At 44.3% G+C, this 19,003-nt stretch overlaps 1 protein-coding gene across 3 annotated transcripts in view; it reads right to left on the bottom strand.

The window, feature by feature from the left end:
* Window positions 1-19,003, bottom strand: part of SNX29 (sorting nexin 29) — a 582,670-nt gene that overhangs the window by 408,670 nt on the left and 154,997 nt on the right. For all 3 annotated transcript variants that reach the window (XR_005213521.1, XM_037814025.1, XM_037814026.1), the window contains exons 12-13: window positions 17,880-17,943; window positions 15,541-15,669 (exon numbers count right to left, since the gene is read on the bottom strand). Coding sequence is in view for 2 of the 3 variants with exons in the window: in XM_037814025.1 (XP_037669953.1) it covers window positions 15,541-15,669; window positions 17,880-17,943 (193 nt within the window). In the remaining variant the exon portion in view is untranslated. The remainder of the gene's footprint in view (window positions 1-15,540; window positions 15,670-17,879; window positions 17,944-19,003) is intronic.

The raw sequence follows: 19,003 nt of genomic DNA, 5'->3' as shown, positions 1-19,003 counted from the left end.
AGGGGAGATGAGAAGGAACAGCCATGCAAAGATCTGGTGTGTGTGCAGCCCCAGGCACGAAAATCAGCAAAGATCCTCTCAGCCGGGAACTGGGCAGGTCAAAGGGCTTGCAGGCCATGGAAATGAATACAAGCTTTTTTACCGAGTGCAAAGGAGGGTTTTAAGCATGAGAATGACATGAGCACATTTACTACTTTAAAACGTGAAACCTGATTCAAAGCCACCATAAAAAGACAAATTTGAGACAATCAGGGAAATTTGAACTTGGAAATTAGATAATATCAAGGTGCTATTAACTTTATTAAGTGTGATAATAGTGTTGTGGTTCTGTTTTGCTTTGTTTTTAAATTCTTATCTGTTAGCCATTAGAAATTCATACATAGCTAAGTATTTATAGGTGAAATGATACAATATCTAGGATTGGCTCTGAAGTACTTAAGCAAAAACCAAAGCAGGGAGTGGAAGGCAATAGGTGAAACAAGATTGATAAAATATTAGTAACTTGAAGCTGGGTGATGGTTGGGGGTTGGTTATACTATTCTGTCTACTTTTGTGTATGTCTGAAAAACGCCATGATAAAACAAAGTTAAATCAGAAACATCAACAAACAGGTATTAAAAGTTTCACTCTGTGGCTGTGTGGCAGAGAAGAGGAAAGGCAGGCTGGCCCTCCGAAAGCCAAGGTCAAGTCCCTATCAGCAATGAACCTGGGAGAAAAACCAGATGGTATCCCACCTCACACTCCCATCTCAGTGCTCCCTATGCTAAATGACCACATCTCTTGCCCTGCTGAGCAATTTCCAGCTCAAATAAAGAAGCCCAAGCAAATTAGCCCTCATGTGCACAAATTATCAGCTGTGACCCCACTGGTGACCCAAGGACAAACCCCTCCTCGTGGGCTCAGGGCCTCCTGACACTGTGATCATGCTAATTACACAGGATGCGGACTCACACAGACTAGCTGGAGATGTGATCACTGGGCAGTAATTAGCTCCTTAGCTGCCAGTTGCTGGTTGCAATAACCTGCCACAGGGCTCATGTTATTAAAGTTGAGCTGCTGACTCACTCTTCAGAAGACCTGCTACTTAATGGCTTCAGGTCAACAAAAGATGCGCAGAATAAGAAATGAGGTCAATATCCTCAGTGAAAACATTGGTGCCGGCAAGGACCTGGGTTAGACCTGGTGGTCAACATTTTCCAGGAGCTATGCAACTTCTTCATTTATCTTGCTTATCCTCACCTCATCCCCAGGCACAAAGTCTACTGGGAAGACACTCTAATCCAAGAACTGAACAAAGAGAAATCACACTTAGCATCCTGGGTTCTACCCACTGTCTCATCCTCCCATCTTTTCTGTGAAATACTTGGCCCTGCATCAGATCTGAGCAGCATTGTCGCTTGCCCAAATTGCTCAATGAAGCTGCAGCCCAGACTCAGCCCCTCCAGGACTGGCCTTCTCCCAGCCATTCTCCTTAACGGCTGGAGGGTGAATCACCCACAGAACAGATCTGATCAATTATCCCCTCTACTTAAAGGCCTTCCCTAGTTCCCCACTGTCCACAGAATCAGGACCAGGCTCCCTCTGGGGGTCTCTGGGTTCTGTCCCCAGGCCGCCCTTCCAGAACCCTCCCTAGTCATTCTCTTAATCGGCCCTGGACTCCAGGACCCTGCCCTGGTCACAGTGAGCTAGCCACCTGCAGCTTCCTCAGCGCCCCAAACTCTTTCCTGCCGCTCTCCCTTTAAACAAACTGTTCTCTCTGCCTAGAATGCCCTCTGAGAGCTTCTGGAACACAGGGATCATGTCTCTACCATCCTTGGACACTCAGCACCTAGAAACCACACTTGACTGGAGATGGTGATGAAGACCATGGGAGATAAATATTGGCTTCCGTTTATTTACCTACGGTGCCTCAGACACCATGTCACATTCCTTTACCAGTATTATCCCATTTAATCCTCACCATCACCTGTTATTAGCCTCATTAAAAAAAAAAAGGGAGGCTTGTAGAGGTAAAGTTAACTTGCCCAAGGTCACACAGCTAGCAAGTGGTTAGTGCAGGGATTTGAGCCAAGATCTGCCTGACTCAGAAGCCCTGCTGCTCACTAAGAGGACAGGCTGATGTACCAGTGACCACGGCACAGAACTCAGGCTACCTCATTGCTCTGTGCAACAACAAAAGTAACATTTTAAATTTTACACAGTAATGTACATTTTACTATGTGCAAGGCACTAGGCAGAGACCACTATTTACCCACCAAAATACCCACTCTCTCCTTCTTCTGTTTTACTTAGGGTGATAATGTGCCCTCCTAAAAAACAAACAGAGTAAGTTCAGGCCACTGAGATGTGAAGGTAACTGTCTTGAGTGACTTGCAGATATCCTCCTTAAAAGAAGTTGACAACATTCTTTTTCCCCTTCCCGTTTTAGCTTTTTTGCTGCCCAAAATGCAGACGTAATGGCTGGGGCTTGGGCAGCCATCTTAGACCATGAGATGACCTTGGAACGTAACCCAAGCACAGCTGAGCAACAACATAGAAGCAACTGGAAAACCCTCATTTGTTCATTCACTCATTCAACATTTTTTTCCTGAGCTCTTTTATGCGCCAGGTTTTGTGCAGGGCCCTTGGGATGGATACATCCATGAACAAATCAGACAAAGGTCCCTGTCTCCATGAGGCTTACAACATAAGAGAAAAGGCAGTAATAACTAGTGAAAGTAATAAATAACATCTTAGAAGGTGATAAATGCTGTGGGGGAAAAGAAAAAGAGTAGAGGGCAGGAAGGGGAGAGATGGCACTCTGAAATGTGATGAACAAATGATGGAGGGATGAGGAAAACAGGAAGATGAAATAAGTCATGGTTAATTTTGTTCCCAGGTAAACAACCTTGGGAGAGGAGGCAGCCTTACAAGACACAAAGGGTTTGTGGAGACCATTCCTGGATTTACTTTAGCCATAACATCACATTCCACATTACCAGAAACAAGAGAGAACTGGACTCCAAGGAAAACCTATTCCATCCTAGATCCTCATTTTTAAATTGTGCTCCTTGGCATTGGGGTGGCTTGTAGCAGGCCCCTGAGGGCTCAGGCAGGGGCATCCTGGACTCCCACTCTCCACTTCAACCCAAGCAGCTCAGCCTTCGGTGGATTCACATTTGGGGCTCCCAAGCAACACTGCATTTGAAGAAAGGGTTCTTCTGCTAAAAGTAAGATGGTTCTTTGGTGGCAGGAGCAGGGTGACAGTGGGGTGCATGTCTCACGTGTCTACATTGTCAGGGCTTGGCACCCAATCAGAACTCGGTGAACTTTTACTTGCTCGGTGAACAAATAAACTTTGCAAACTTCAGACTCACCAGACTTGACAGTTGTCTCTCTTTAGAGTGCATCGCTACTGCTGCCAAGAATATCTCCCCTCTGCTGCGCTTCCTGTTGCTCCCCTCTCTGGCTCCAAAATAACAAGAAGTTGCTTGGCAGTGATGTCACTGCAACTGTCACTGCCTGCAGGGCGTTCACATGCTGGCTATATTTAAGACCCAGGCTTCATGTTCAGGACACGGAAATTGCCACCTTGTGAACCATACCGGAAAGGCAAAGACTTGAAAAATTATTTTCCATGAATAACCAGGTTATAAATTCTGTAACCAGGCAAAGAGGAAAAGCTAGGTGGTTAAACTGAGCACCAAGCTCCAGCTCCTTGGAGCAGCTGGGTCTGGTTGTTTAATTTCAACCATTTCTCTGAAGTTTCACAAAAGCTAGCATTTAATTAGCAGCATCATCCCTCTTCCAGTTGTTCTCCTTTCCTGGACTCTTTTGTTACGCCTTACAATGAGTCTCTTATTTTTATTTACTCCTCTAGACATCTCTGCATATTTATCATTAGACAAGATAGAAAATAGAGCATTAATGGACATAAATGCATATCCCTCCCCAGTGGATAGTTATCATAATCTTTTAATGAGAGTTCTATCATATTTATTGGTTTCAGTAATTTTTTATCTCATCCTGCTTCTTTGCTGTGACGGTGAAAAGTGATGGACTAAAGCAATGTTTCATACACAACCTTCTCCTTTTTCCCTTAACAGCTGCACACTTTTTGCATCTTGATGAAAGCCCAGTCCACGTTTGATGCAGATTTTGCAGGAACATCTGACGTTGGGGACTAATGGGTCTGATGCGCAACGATTTGACATGGGTACGTGCTTTAAGATGCAGACGTTCATGCAAATATACCTTGCTGCTTACTCTCTCAAAATTTTAGTTCATCAACAAAACCCGAGTCTTTGATGGATTCTAGAAGCATTACAGAAAATAAACAAGCACATGGCTCTCTCCCTTGTACATGACTGCTTTGAGAGATGCTATGATACTGCTTTCCTCTCCCATTTTGCTGCTATCATTTCCATGTGGAAAAGTATCTACATTGGTCACAACTTTTTAAAAGGGATAGGAAGGCATTTATATGGCTCTCCATACAAATATATGGTGTTTAAGAAGGTGCTCCTGTGATCTATCTAAGTTTAGAGATTAATGCATCTGGCATTTCCATTCTCCTAACTTTGGGGGAACCCCATGCAACAACTCCTAAAAGAGATAATCAGCTGGGAAGGCCCTCATGTCAAGGATACCCTCACTTCCATAGAAGCCAAGAGATGACGGCTGATGATGAAACCAGCTCACCGTCCGGGAGTAGATCCGCCTGCCTGACCCTGGAGCCAGGAACGACACACAACTTGTGCCACTGAAACAGTCACCCCCTTGAACCCGCAATCCCTCTCCTGGGAATATACTACAGAAAGAAACTGACAGAGGGAGAAGCAGCGACACACACGAGGATATTCTTCTCAGCTTTACCTACCATCAGAGAGGACCCGAAGCACCTGAACACTAACTCTTACAGAAGCCACTAAGTCAGGCGTGGTCTGCTGGGCAGCCACTGAAAATGATGACAAGGCAGGCCTTTCACACACTGCCAGGGGGTACAGAGCAGTACCTCCATCTTGGAACAGACTTTGTTGGTATGAATCAAGATCTTACAAACAAACACTCTTACCTCCTAACATGGGAATTCCACTTCTAAGAATCTAGCTTAAGGAAATAATTTCTTAAAAAAACAAAACAAGAAAAGCTTTATGAGAAGTGTGTTTATGGAAACATGACCCCTAAAGGGGGAAAAACTGGAGATGACCTAAACGGTTAAGAAAAAGGAATAATATGGAAAGCAAGGATGCATCAAAAGAATTCCACATAGCCATCAAAAGTGATAGCCATAAGAAGTCAATAACATAAGGAAATGTTTGTGACAAAATGTTATTTTTCAAAGTAGAATATCAACTCAGATTTGAACTGATCAAAATTATGTAAAATTAATACATACATAAAACAAACTGGAATAAAATACCTTAACACATTACCAATATGTCCAGATAAGAGGGGTTATAGGTGATTTTCTTCGTTAAACTTTTCTGTTCTTTCTAGATTTATGTATTGTAACTTGTATACTACTTTTATTCACAGGGGGCAGAAAATTTATACAAACACAATTTGAGATCTACATAGAAATACAAAAAAAGTTATAAAATAATATAAATTGCTTGTACACAAAGAATAGTAATGGTGGCACAACTATGTAAAAACTGTACTTAATGAACTGAGAATGGAAGTACTTATTGTGATAAGGGAGTGGAATCTGTGGCACTTTTTCCCATTTCAGATAGTTTGCGCTGCTTTTACCATTTAAAGGTAATTTTTTAAAGTATTTTTCCTAGTTTACCAGAACTGCTATAACAAATACCACAGACCGATCGGCTTAAACAACAGGAATTTTTTGTCTCACAGTTTTGAAGGCTAGAAACCCAAAACCAAGGTTTCAACAGGCCATGCTTTCCCCAAAGTCTGTGGCCTTCTGGAGGTGTCTTGTCGGCCATCCCTGACTCAGTCTCTGCCTTCATTACATGACATCTGTCTCCTTCTGCCTCTTCCTCACTCCTACTACCATGCCCACATTTCCTTTGCTGAGAAGGATTCCAGTTACATGGCCACTCTCATTCAGTTTGGCCTCATCTTAAAAGGATCTCGAAGATCCTACTTACAAACGAGTTCACACCCATAAGACTGTGTAGGTTAGGGCTTGAACATGTCTTTGTAGAGAACACAATTCAATTCAAACAGCATGGAAACAAGGGCTTTCTCAAGGAATCTCAAGCTGGCCAGTCATGGCAGAATTCCACTGTAGTGTCCCTTCTCATGTACATTTAACCTGAAAGGTCAACTCAACATTGAGTGAGCAAAGCAAGTTGTAAAACCACGGACAGACGACAGAAGCTTGCATGTAGATCCCTAAACACCCACAAAGAAAGCTTGCATGTTGTTTATACACTATTTTTTAAAAAATCTAAAGCAAAAATGACAAACGTTAATATTGTTAATTCTTATAATGGGTCATAGTATTCTTTGTACTTTTTCAAACAAACGAAACACTTCAACTCCCAACTTAGTTCTGAGATAAAAATCACCTTTACCCTCACCACTCTAAGAGCCCAGGTAAGGATCTCAAATAAGTTAACAGGGAGTGTTACCCTTTCTGATTCTCTCTAATTCTCTGCTCCTCAAAGTGTGGTCCAGGAACCACCAGCATCAGCATCATCTTGGAGCTTGTTCAAAATGCAGGCTCTCAGGCCCCAGCCCAAACCTCCCAAATCAGAATTTGAATTCTAACATGACCCTCAGGTGCCTCTGGGCACATTAACGTTTGAGAAGGTTGCTCTTAGCCACTGATTCTCAACCTCAATGGCACACTGGAATGACCTGAGGAATCTGGGCCTCATCTCCAGAGATTCTGGCTGAATTGGTCTGGAAAGCAGCCTGAACAGACCTAGCAGTTTTAAAAGCTCTCCAGATGACTGTGATGTACCACCAAGGCTAAACACATTTTGCTCTTCAAACCAGAAAATAGTTTTTCAGGAGTTAGTTACATCTGAGCACCAGAAGGCTCGATTAACTCCAGAAAATGACTTTGCAACCTTGAAATGTAGGGATAATTTACTTTCAGGAAAACAACAATAAGGACCCTGGCTGGCTTTTGCTAGGTACTTGAGCAGGGCAATGAGCTTAGCCCTCTTGGAGCACAACCTCTCACATAATATCTGAAAGGGAAAAACTACTATCAGCCCAATGCTCCAGATGAGAAGCGTTAGGGGGAGAACAACCAGCAGAGATCCTACTCCAGAGGCAGAGAAGCACTTGCACGACCCTGGAGGTGAGTTCAGACCACCTTAAATTTGTACCCTCGGTGCCTCACTTGCCTCACACTAGTCTCAGCCCTGAGAGGCAGGACTCAACCCAGGCTTGCCCTGCACCATTAGACCACACTTGTCCCTAAGAAAGGCCAACTCAGCTGGAGCACATGGGGCTGTCAGCCAAAAGGTTAGAAATCTTTGCTAATGCATCTCCCCAATCCATCCCCAATTTTCAGTTCCTAGAGGTTAGAAGCAGCTGCATCTTGTTTATCTCTGAACTGCTACAATTCATACAACACAATAAATGTTTGATGAACAAATGAACAAATGAATATTAATTACCATCCATCCTTCCTCAATTTCTGGTGGCATTAAACTTCAAGAAAACAGCTCCTCCCATGCCGTCTACTCTCCTGCCCTGCTGTGCTCCCGTATTCAATCCTGTCCCCGCACACCAGTCCCAACTCAGGCTCGGGTATCAGCATTCGAGACCTGCCATCCGCTGGCCAGGATGTGCTGAAGAATGAGGAAGGAACCCAACTCACTCAGCTAATGAGATCCAGTCACGGGAAGGAGCCAGCAAAGCAGCAGGCCTCAGGCCTGGAGCAGTGAGTGACGGGAGGGCCGAGGGGGCAGCACATACCATAGGGGCTCAACAGAATCACTGTGAAAGTCAGTGTTGATGAGATCCAAGGGGCCAAGGTCTCTGAAAGGGTGGGGCAATTGAAAAGGACCAGAAGGCTCCTGAACACAACCTCCTGAGTGTATATTTGCAAACGGTCTTGGGAAAGAGAACCCTGGGGAAATACCTAAAGCAGTGGCCTCACTGGGGGCAGGGCTGCCTTCTAGAGGTTTATCAAGAACTTGTGGAGAAGCTTTTGGTCACCATGAGGATGATGGCGTGCTAGGAACATTTGGAGAGTGGGGGTTACAGATACTGGCCATCCTGACCAGTGCCAGGTGGACCCACACAACCAAGAATCCACTACATCCTGCACTACTCGCAACTGTCCTACCAGCAATCCCTGTAGGTGAAAAAAACTTGTTTATAATCTGAGCCTACAATCTAACTCATTTAATATGCACTGAATATACTAGTTTTTACTCTCGAGTCCACCCATACTCTGCTCTTTCATTATCCGTACATCTTACAAAGAATGACATCTAATCTTCTCACATTCCTAAAACCCAAACTCATGCATTATAAACAGGTGCAAGCACTTAACTACATCATGTTTTCTCGCAGTTTTACCCGACCAACAAAAATATATTGAAACTATTTTTATTACAAATTACTCTTCTTTTATTTCTCCTTCATATTAAATTTGAGCATTATACTGATTTTTTTAATTATGTGTGTAGGTAGGTTATATTAGCTATGAACTTCTTTTCAGGATAATAATGGGGGTGTTATCAAATATTTTTACTAAAATATTTATTTAAAAGAAATAAGAATCTGTTAAGACTGAGAGCTATAGGTCTAAGGATGCCCAAGACACTTGTTGAGGAGCCTGCAAATGAGGTCAAATTATTCTGCGCATAAAGATCTAACCAAGGATGAGTAAACACAAAAGAGAATACAGGGAGGGCGGGGCAAGATGGCGGATTGGTGAGCTGTATGTTTTAGTTACTCCTCCAGGAAAGTAGGTAGAAAGCCAGGAACTGCATGGACTGGACACCGCAGAGCAATCTGACTTTGGGCATACTTCATACGACACTCATGAAAATGTGGAACTGCTGAGATCAGCGAAATCTGTAAGTTTTTGCGGCCAGGGGACCCGCGCCCCTCCCTGCCAGGCTCAGTCCCGCGGGAGGAGGGGCTGTCAGCGCCAGGAAGGAGAATGGAGAACTGCAGTGGCAGCTCTTATCGGAAACTCTTTCTACTGATCCAAACTCCAACCATAGATAGACTGAGACCAAACACCAGAGAATCTGAGAGCAGCCAGCCTAGCAGAGAGGAGATAGGCATAGCAAAAAAACAGCAAGACAGACTCAAAAATAAAAGCGGATGCTTTTTGGAGTTCTGGTGAACATAGAAAGGGGAAGGGCCCACAGGCTTATTTGCAAAACCCAAAGAAAAACTGATCTCTCTGCCCCCTGGATCTTTCCTTAATAGCCCTAATTGCTTTGTCTCTTAGCATTTCAATAACGCATTAGATCTGCCAGGAGGGCCCTTTTTTTTTTTTTTTCTTTTTTTTCATCTTTTTTTTCATTTTCTAAAACAATTACTCTAAGAAGCCCAATACAGAAAGCCTCAAAGACTTGCAATTTGGGCAGGTCAAGACAAGAGCAGAACTGAGAGCTCTGAGACAAAAGGCAATAATCCAGTGGCTGAGAAAATTCACTAAACACCACAACTTCCCAAGAAAAGGGGGGTGTCCGCTCACAGCCATCATCCTGGTGGACAGGAAACACTCCTGCTTGTCACCAGCTCCACAGCCCAGAGATGCACCAGACAACCAAATGTGACGGAAGTGCTTACAATAACACGCATACACCACAAAATTGGGCGTGGACATTAGCCTTCCCTGCACCCGCAGCTGGTTGTCCCAGACTTGGGAAGGTAGAGCAGTGGGAATTAACAAGCCCCATTCACACATCATTTCAGCAGACTGGGAGCCTCCCTACACAGCCCAGCAGCCCATAACCGCCCTGGGGGGACGGCACTCACCAGTGACATAGCACAGTCATCCCTCAACAGAGGACCAGGGGGTGCACTGCCTGGAAGAGGGGCCCACTCACAAGTCTCAGGGGCCACACGCCAATACCAAGGACTTGTGGGTCAGTGGCAGAGACAAACTGTGGCAGGACTGAACTGAAGGATTAGACTATTGCAGCAGCTTTAAAACTCCAGGAACACCAGGGAGATTTGATTGTTAGAGCCACCCCCCCTCCCTGACCGCCCAGACACACGCCCCTTATACAGGGCGGGCAACACCAACTACACACACAAGCTTGGTACACCAACTGGACCCCACAAGACTCACTCCCCCACTCACCAGAGGCAAAGCGGGGGAGAACTGGCTTGAGGGGAACAGATGGCTCGCGGACGCCACCTGCTGGTTAGCCACAGAAAGTGTACTCCACGAAGCTGTAGACCTGAAAAATTAGAGATAAGGATTTCAATTGGTCTACAAATCCTAAAAGAACCCTACCAAGTTAAGCAAATGCCAAGAGGCCAAAAACAACAGAAAATTTTAAAGCACATGAAAAAAACAGACGACATGGATAACCCAAGCCCAAGCACCCAAATCAAAAGATCAGAAGAAATACAGTACTTAGAGCAACTAATTAAAGAACTAAAGATGAACGATGAGACCATGGCACGGGATATAAAGGACATCAAAGAATAGCATGGAACAGGATATAAAGGACATCAAGAAGACCCTAGAAGAGCATAAAGAAGACCTTGCAAGACTAAATAAAAAAATAGATGATCTTATGGAAATTAAAGAAACTGTTGACCAAATTAAAAAGATTCTGGATACTCATAGTACAAGACTAGAGGAAGTTGAACAACGAATAAGTGACCTGGAAGATGACAGAATGGAAAATGAAAGCACAAAAGAAAGAATGGGGAGAAAAATCGAAAAAATCGAAATGGACCTCAGAGATATGATAGATAATATAAAACGTCCAAATATAAGACTCATTGGTGTTCCAGAAGGAGAAGAAGAAGGTAAAGGTCTAGGAAGAGTATTCAAAGAAATTGTTGGGGAAAACTTCCCAAATCTTCTAAACACCATAAATACACAAATCATAAATGCCCAGCAAACTCCAAATAGAATAAATCCAAATAAACCCACTCCGAGACATATTCTGATCACACTGTCAAACACGGAAGAGAAGGAGCAAGTTCTGAAAGCAGCAAGAGAAAAGCAATTCACCACATACAAAGGAAACAGCATAAGACTAAGTAGTGACTACTCAGCGGCCACCATGGAGGCGAGAAGGCAGCGGCATGACATATTTAAAATTCTGAGTGAGAAAAATTTCCAACCAAGAATACTTTATCCAGCAAAGCTCTCCTTTAAATTTGAGGGAGAGCTTAAATCACAGCTGCTGCACTGTGAGCAGCCTCATGGAGAGGCCTGCACGGCGAGGAACTGAAGCCTCCCACCAACAGCCACGTGTGAGCTAGAAGGCAGACCCTCCAGTCCCAGTCGAGCCTCCAGAGAACCGCGGACCAGAACCCCCGAGCCAAGCCATTCCCAGGCTCCCAACCCACAGAGACTGTGGAAGATCATGAACATTTGCCATTTGAAGCTGCCAACGTTGGGGATAATCTGTTACATTCCAAGAGATAACTAATACAATGATCAAAAGCAGAAAACATCCCTACAATAATCCAACAACCCTGTACACCCACTTCCCCCAACAGCACTTCTTGTGTAAATTTGCATCTTCTTTCTTTGAACATCTGTCTCAGAGCTTGAGTTTTCTTAATTCAGTAAGAAATAAGGCAATCAATTATTTAGGGAATCAACCTACATAACCTAAACTGCTACTGATTCTAATGCCTCCTCACCAGCAACCAGCAGCTGCTTGGGGCCACAAAAGCATAGGCCAGTGACATGGCCTTGTTCTTTGTTGAGCTATGACAGCGGGAAAGGAAAGCCATTCCTTTAGAGCAAAATAAATGATGTTTCAGTTTTACAGTGACACACACAGAGTCAGGAAGCACACACACAAGCACGCCCTGAGTATTAAAATACTTACTGCAAAAAAAAAAAAATCATTTTTCTAACTGGCCCTTAATTCTTTCTCCACCATTTCTCCACCAAAGTTAAAACAGAACATTAGGCAAGGCTTCTGAATAGCATAATTACTATATTAAAGAAAAGATTATATTAACAGTTAACATATATTGAGCATTTATTTAGCACATCTATGGTGCCAACACACGGTCTCTAATGTTATCCAAGCAACAACTCCATGTGGTAGTGTGCTGGTTTGAATGTATTATGTCCCCCAAAATGCCATTATCTTTGATGTAATCTTGTGTGGGCAGATGTATCAGTGCAGTGTTAATTAGATTGTAATTCTCTGAGTGTCTCCATGGAGATGCGACCCACCCAACTGTGGGTGATGACTCTGACTGGATAATTTCCATGGCAGTGTTATCCCATCCATTCAGGGTTGGTCTAAATTAAATCACTGGAGCCATATAAATGAGCTGACAAACAAAAGGAACTCAGTGCAGCTGTGAGTGACATTTTGAAGAGGAGCTACAGCCAAGAGGGACACTTTGAAGAATGCACAGAAGCTGAGAGAGGAGCTGCAGATGAGAGACAGTTTGAAGATGACTGTTGAAAGCAGACTTTTGCTCCCAAGAAGCTAAGAGAGCACAAATGCCCCAAGAGCAACTGAGAGTGACATTTTTGAGGAACTGCAGCCTAGAGAGGAACATCCTGGGAGAAAGCCATTTTGAACCCAGAACTTTGGAGCAGATGCCAGCCACGTGCCTTCCCAGCTAACAGAGGTTTTCCGGACACCACTGGCCACCCTCCAGTGAAGGTACCCGATTGTTGACACTTTAGAAGGTACCCTTGGACACTTTATGGCCTTAAGTCTATAACTGTATAACGAAATAAACCCCCTTTTATAAAAGCCAGTCCATCTCTGGTGTTCTGCATTCTGGCAGCATTAGCAAACTAGAACAGGCAGATTGTATTCTTATCCCCATTTTACAACTACAAAAGAGAGGTCAACTTGCCCAACTCACATAGCTGGTGAGCCATGGAGCCATTATCTGGCCCCAGTAGTAGTCAGCTGCCAGAACCTGGGCCCCAAACCACCAGACTGAACCACCAGCATGACTAAAACTGAGACCTGAACACCTGCACACCTGGGAGCAGGGGAGCCCTGTGCACACAGGGGCATGCCTTCCAGCCTGGGCCACTTCCCTGACCCACGCTACCTGTGCCCAGTCAGATACGGCATCCCCAGTATCCTAACAACAACCAGCCGAGCAGGTCCACTGCCCAACAACATCAACAGCTGCTCCTTCTGTGGCCAGAAGCAGGAAGAAGGTTCTGACAGGTGGCAGAGGTGAACTCTGTCTGACATATGTCAGCAATTGAATGTTTCAAAGTGTACAAATCCAGCTGCTCTGTTTTTGTTTCCTTCCCTTTTTCTCCTTCTAAAGTAAGTCATCTATTTTATAAATGTTCCTTCCCCCTGCAAACTGCAAACTTGCAGGCACCGCACACTTTTTAACCACTGTTTAAATGGGGAAACTATGGTTTATAAAATTGCCTGGTTAAGTTTTTGTTTTTTTCTACTCCATTCATGAGCTACAATTTTCCCAAGAATTACCATATACTAAAATACCCTTACTATAAAATACACTGACAATCGCTGGCTTGTCCCTAGCCTTAGGTACTTTCATATTTGTTCCTCGCCATTCAGTCCTTCAAGGATAAGGCAGTGTTATCCTCCCCATTTCACAGATGAGGAAACTCATGCTTGCAAACGCTAAGCAATTCACCCAGAAACACACAATTTGCAAGTAATGGAGCGGGGATTCGACTAAGCTGACTCTATACACTCTGTTAAAAAGACAGGGAATATCATCCTGTATTTCTCTGATGATTCAACATCAGAGTCTCTAGAGACTTTAGTCTTTATTGTGACTATCAAGCACAACTATGCCACAGAACCCTAGCACGGGCAGGGAAAATGGAGGTCCAGTTGAGAAAATGCCCAAGTAAGCACCTATTTCTGTATTTATAATATTCATTTAACTGTCTCTGATGTTCTTGAGATGTCATTTTAAAAAGGAAAAAAGGGGAGAAGCTCAAAGAATAGGAATGAAATATGGGATCATGGCACCAGCTTTCGATGACATAACACAGCAGTCACATGAGCACCATTCACAGCACCTTCCAGGGTGAAGACGGGAAACGCTGCTGGAAACTTTCTTAACTCTGGGCTCCTCTGCCTAGGCCACAAGACACGGTTACCTCCCAGTCTTATTTAAAAGCCATTTTAAAGAACAACCAAGAATTTTCATCATCTCTCTCATAGATTTACAAAACTAAACTGCTTATCTTACCTAAAATGGGGAAAACTGGAAACAACCCAAATGTCCAGCAATCAGGAATGGTTAACTTAATACGGAACAATAACCCAATGGAATACCACCTCCAGGTATTTTCAAATATGGTTAACAATGAAGTCTATATGGAAACAGTAAAAACTACTTTTATAATCATAAATACTTCCAGGGAGCAGAGAGGGTAAACTAAAAGAGAGTAGGCTATAGATTATAAGTACAGTATATAAAAATACATTCACATGTGGACTAGTTTGGTAAGAATGGATGTTATTACGGGAGTTGGGATTTTTTTGGTTCACTTTATCTTGTTCTTGAATGAAATACAAATGTAGTCACAGAAAAGAAAATTAAAATGGCTATGAAACAGAAAGAGGCTTAATCACGTTCAATCAGAGAAACACACGTGAAAAATACTGTGCCAGCTCATTTCCCACCTGTGATATTATCAAAGACCCAAAGTTGGATCCTACCCCTGTGGGCATGGCGGTGCAGAAGCAGGCCCTCTCGTGGGCCACACGCTGGCTCAGCCTTTGTGGAGGGCAACTGGGTGATCTCTAGCCATCATACAGTGCACTGCACTTTGACCCAACAATTCCAATTCCAGGAATTGTTCCGACAAATATACTCACATAGGAACCAAATGACAAATACAGAGGTTACCCACTGCAGCATTATCAATAATAGCAAAAGACAGGAAACAAGCTTAATGGCCAAGTATTGGGGGGCTGATTAAATGAATTCTGGGGCAGTCAGACAATGAAATACTATAAGCTGTGAAGCAGAAGCTGGCAACATCATGGACTCTACTACAGAAAAATCTCTAAGGGGTAAAGTGAACGGCATGTAGCACAGGCCACCAATCTGCCTTCAACAAAAAAGGGAGAAGGGAGAGCAAAAGAGAAGTTTAAAAAAAAAAAGACATGCACCTCTATCTGCTTGTGCAAACATGGGACAGTCTGGGATCAGTCACAGGGACTGCCTCCAGGGAGCAAAGTGGGTGACAGGGCACGAGAGAGAGGGGACTTTCATAGTCTAACCTTTAATAGCTTTTGGGTTTTGAACCACATACATGTACAGTATTTATTCAAAGAAATAAGTTAAACTAAAACTTCAAACATATAATTTTTACTTCAATTTCTCACTCTTTTGGTTTTTTTTAATTAAAAAGTGCCAGAGAGCAGTATGCTGGGGGGTTAGAGGCGCCTGCGCACGCCCACCTCCCCACCCCCTGGCCTCCCCTACCTTGCCAACGCCTGGACCTTCGTGACGTGCCGTTCCTCCTGCTCGGCCACTTTCTTTCTCAAGGTGTCGATCTCCTGCCGGAGCACAGCCGAGTGTTCCATCTCACCATCCAGCAGGTTCCGCAGCGATCTGGGAAAAGAGGGCCCATCTGTTCAGACGCTGCCACCCTGGGATCCACCAGGCCCAGAACACGGTTACAGGCAAACCTCGTTTCACTGCACTCCGCTTTATTGCGCTTCACAGATACTGTATTTTTTTTACAAATTGAAGGTCTGTGGCAATCCAGCATCAAGCAAATGTATCAGCACCATTTTTCTACCAGCATGTGCTCCATGTTGTATCTCCATCACATTTTAATTAAGGTATATACACTGTTTTTTTAGACATGATGCTAGTGTACATGAAGGACTACGTGTATAGTGTAAACATAACTTTTATATGCACTGGGAAACCAAAAAATTCGTATGACTTGCTTTATTGTGATATTTGCTTTATTGCACTGGTCTGGAACTGAGCCTTCAATATCTCCGAGGTATGCCTGAGTCAAGTCCTAATTCATTCATTTACCACAAGGCTGTATAAGACTTGAAATAAATCTCAAATAAATTGACGTAAGGAGATACCAAACTACAGTCAGGAGCCTCAAAGTCACAATTAGGATGGGTCCGGGGAATCACCCATGGCCTGCGGTCTGCATTCCTGATAGTCTGTGTGCAGATGAGCTTAAATCAAGGGAAAACAATGGGTTGAGCAAATCCCAGGTATGTCCCTTTAAAGACATCCCACTTGAAGGTGTAACACATTAAAAGGACACCATTTTGTCACAGCCAAACTGGAGATTTAACAAAGAAAGAGAAACAAGGAGAGGCCAAAAGAGTCATCTGAGGCACAAAAATGGAATATATGCTCGGCTTAGATTATCTAACAGACGTCTAGTGTCATTTCCAGTACTACCCACATACACACTTTGCCACCTCCAGGCGAAACAAGCAAAGGTTTTTATATTCCGTTTATTAGCCCTAAAAACATACCCGCTTGTGTGTCTGCCATCCCTTGTCTTAGATAAGGGAGAACACGGCAGCCCTTCCAGAGGTCATCACAAGGTACCACCCAGAAAGGAGCTACGCCCGGTTCTGCTGACCGTCTACCTCACTGTCCCCAAAACAGCTCTTTCCAGGGCAATACTGACCTTGGTGTGTCTTCATACCAGAGCTAAAGGACATTTGCCATGTGACATCAGAATATAAGCAAAAATGTCTAGATCCCATTGTTTATTGAACTAAGACCAGTGTTACTTGAAAGCTTTAAGAAAATTCCTCTCTTGAGGCTTGGGACCCCCGGCACAAACTTGATTGTTCCCTTCTCTGGGATGGAGAAGAAATGAATAGGCCATGATTATTGTTCTTCACAGGGTTAGACAAAAATCCATGGCTTCTTCCAAGATAATAGCTCCAGCTACAGCAAGGAAGAGAATCCTGCAATGTCTACAAGCCCTTTGTTGAAAATTTATTGTATTTAGAGAATTAAGTTGTCTAAAGATTCCTTAAATAAAAAAAGAAAAGAAAAAAATCTTTTGTTTTAGAAGTCATGCTTGTTTGCTTTTATATGTTTCCATAAAGGATAAGGGAGAAGCTTGTCTGTCCATTGAGGTCCCAAGTAAGGTTTAAAGAAAAAAAGAGAAAAGAATCATGATTGGAAGTCACCATGTCACCATGGACACAATTTCTGCTCTTTTTAAAAGAATAAGAGGTTGATGTGAACACACACACATGCATGTCACCATCCCCAGCAGCCCTGGGAAAGAAGCTCATTGTGCTCACAGAAGCTTAGCTGCCGTTTGCAAGAAAACCCACCGTCTCCTGTCTACAGGGCTGTTGAGAAGCTCACTTTTGGGCAGTCAGATGGTTGCAGGGAGGCTATTACCTAGGTAGTATCTAGTTTCAATGGGGAATAAAAGACAAATAAAACCCTTTGCCTTCTCAGGGTCTGCAACTGGGCTCACAGGGAAGTCAAAGAATCCAAATACCATCTCTCCCTAAGTATCCCTGTTTTGGGAAAACTTTAAGGCAAGTATCCAAGTACCTGGGACATGGCAGAAAGGCCCTCAAATTAAAGATTACTCAAATGACTGCTTTACGAAAAATTCTTAAGTTTGTTCTAAGGTGGTGCCAGTATTGTAAGGCTTTCATTTCTTGCTTACACTCAAGCCAAAATAGAAATACTAAAGTGGTACATTCAAAACAAAAAATTTAAAAAAACTTTTCCTTCATTTCTTATGTTCTCTCCATCCCAGAGGTAGAATGTCTAAGACAATCTCTCATGCCTGAAGATCAAGATACCTGTTCTCTTCTTCCAACTCATCTTTCCTGTTCATCATGGCTACGATGGCTTGTCGGAGTTCACCTAGAAGAGAACAAAGGCAAAATTAATCCACAGATCTCTCCTGTTACATCGTCCCCTACCCGCTCTAGATGATGTGCTCTTAAGGAGGACTTGTCTAAACAACTTTCTTTTATCCTTTCAAAACTGATTCCTACACAGTCTTACTTAAGTGATCCACTGGGCTCAGCTGATGACTCTTATTAACCACACAGAATGGAAAGGCAAGGCAGAATGAGAAAAAGTACGGAGGTGTGCGGGTGACTGAGCTTGTACCTCGGCTTGCCAGGCCTGGGCCAGGGGACCTGATATCACCCCCTGGGGAGGGTAGTAGGTACGGGCGTGAGTGCCCTCTGCAGCCCCCCCGAGCCTGAGGAGCGAGGTCGGGGCAGCTCCCTTTTCCTCACCCAAAATGCCACTGGCAGGGGAGGCTTGCCGGAGGAAACCGCCTTTCTCCCAACTGCCCTTTCCCCACTTCCTTATCTTACCCGCTCACTCCCTTGTGCCAAGGCCACTCCTGCCACCGCCAGCGCGCATGCACCGTGGCCAGAACAACCCCCGCCCGCTGCAACGGCTCCTGCGTCCTCTCAGAACCAATCCTAGCCCCTCTCCCTTCAGTATTGCCATTTAAGGCTGCTTCACCTCCTTTCCAGCCCTGCCCTTCTTACCAGCCTATATAACCTGTAATCACCCCTGAATAAAGCCTCTTTGGCGCATACTCCTACTGGATGAAGAGTGTCTTGTCCTTATCGCCGCCCTCCTCACCTTGCACGCCTCTCGCCGAGGACCCGGCCAAGTCCTCCGCCTCGCCCTCGCCTCCGGGAAAGAGCCCCCGCCGCCGGTACCCTTTAAGCAGCCCCGAGAGCTGAGGGCTCGGCTACCGGCCGCCACTCCCCCTAGAAGCAGTAACCCCGACCGCAACTGGTGCCCCGTGTGAGGGACGTCTCCACACGACAGTTCGGCAGGTCGCCCGCTCGCCCGGACGCCTCTCCAGCTTCCCGTTTCCTCGCCTGCAAGGTAAGGGCCGCCTCTCCTTCGCCGCTTCCGGAGCCGTGTGAGGTTCACCGCTCCGAGGCCGCTCCTC

Source organism: Choloepus didactylus, chromosome 21 (assembly GCF_015220235.1).
Source record: "Choloepus didactylus isolate mChoDid1 chromosome 21, mChoDid1.pri, whole genome shotgun sequence".
Lineage (NCBI taxonomy): Eukaryota > Metazoa > Chordata > Mammalia > Pilosa > Megalonychidae > Choloepus > Choloepus didactylus.
Note: the sequence above shows the minus strand (reverse complement) of the source record. Positions and strands in the feature narration are given on the sequence as shown.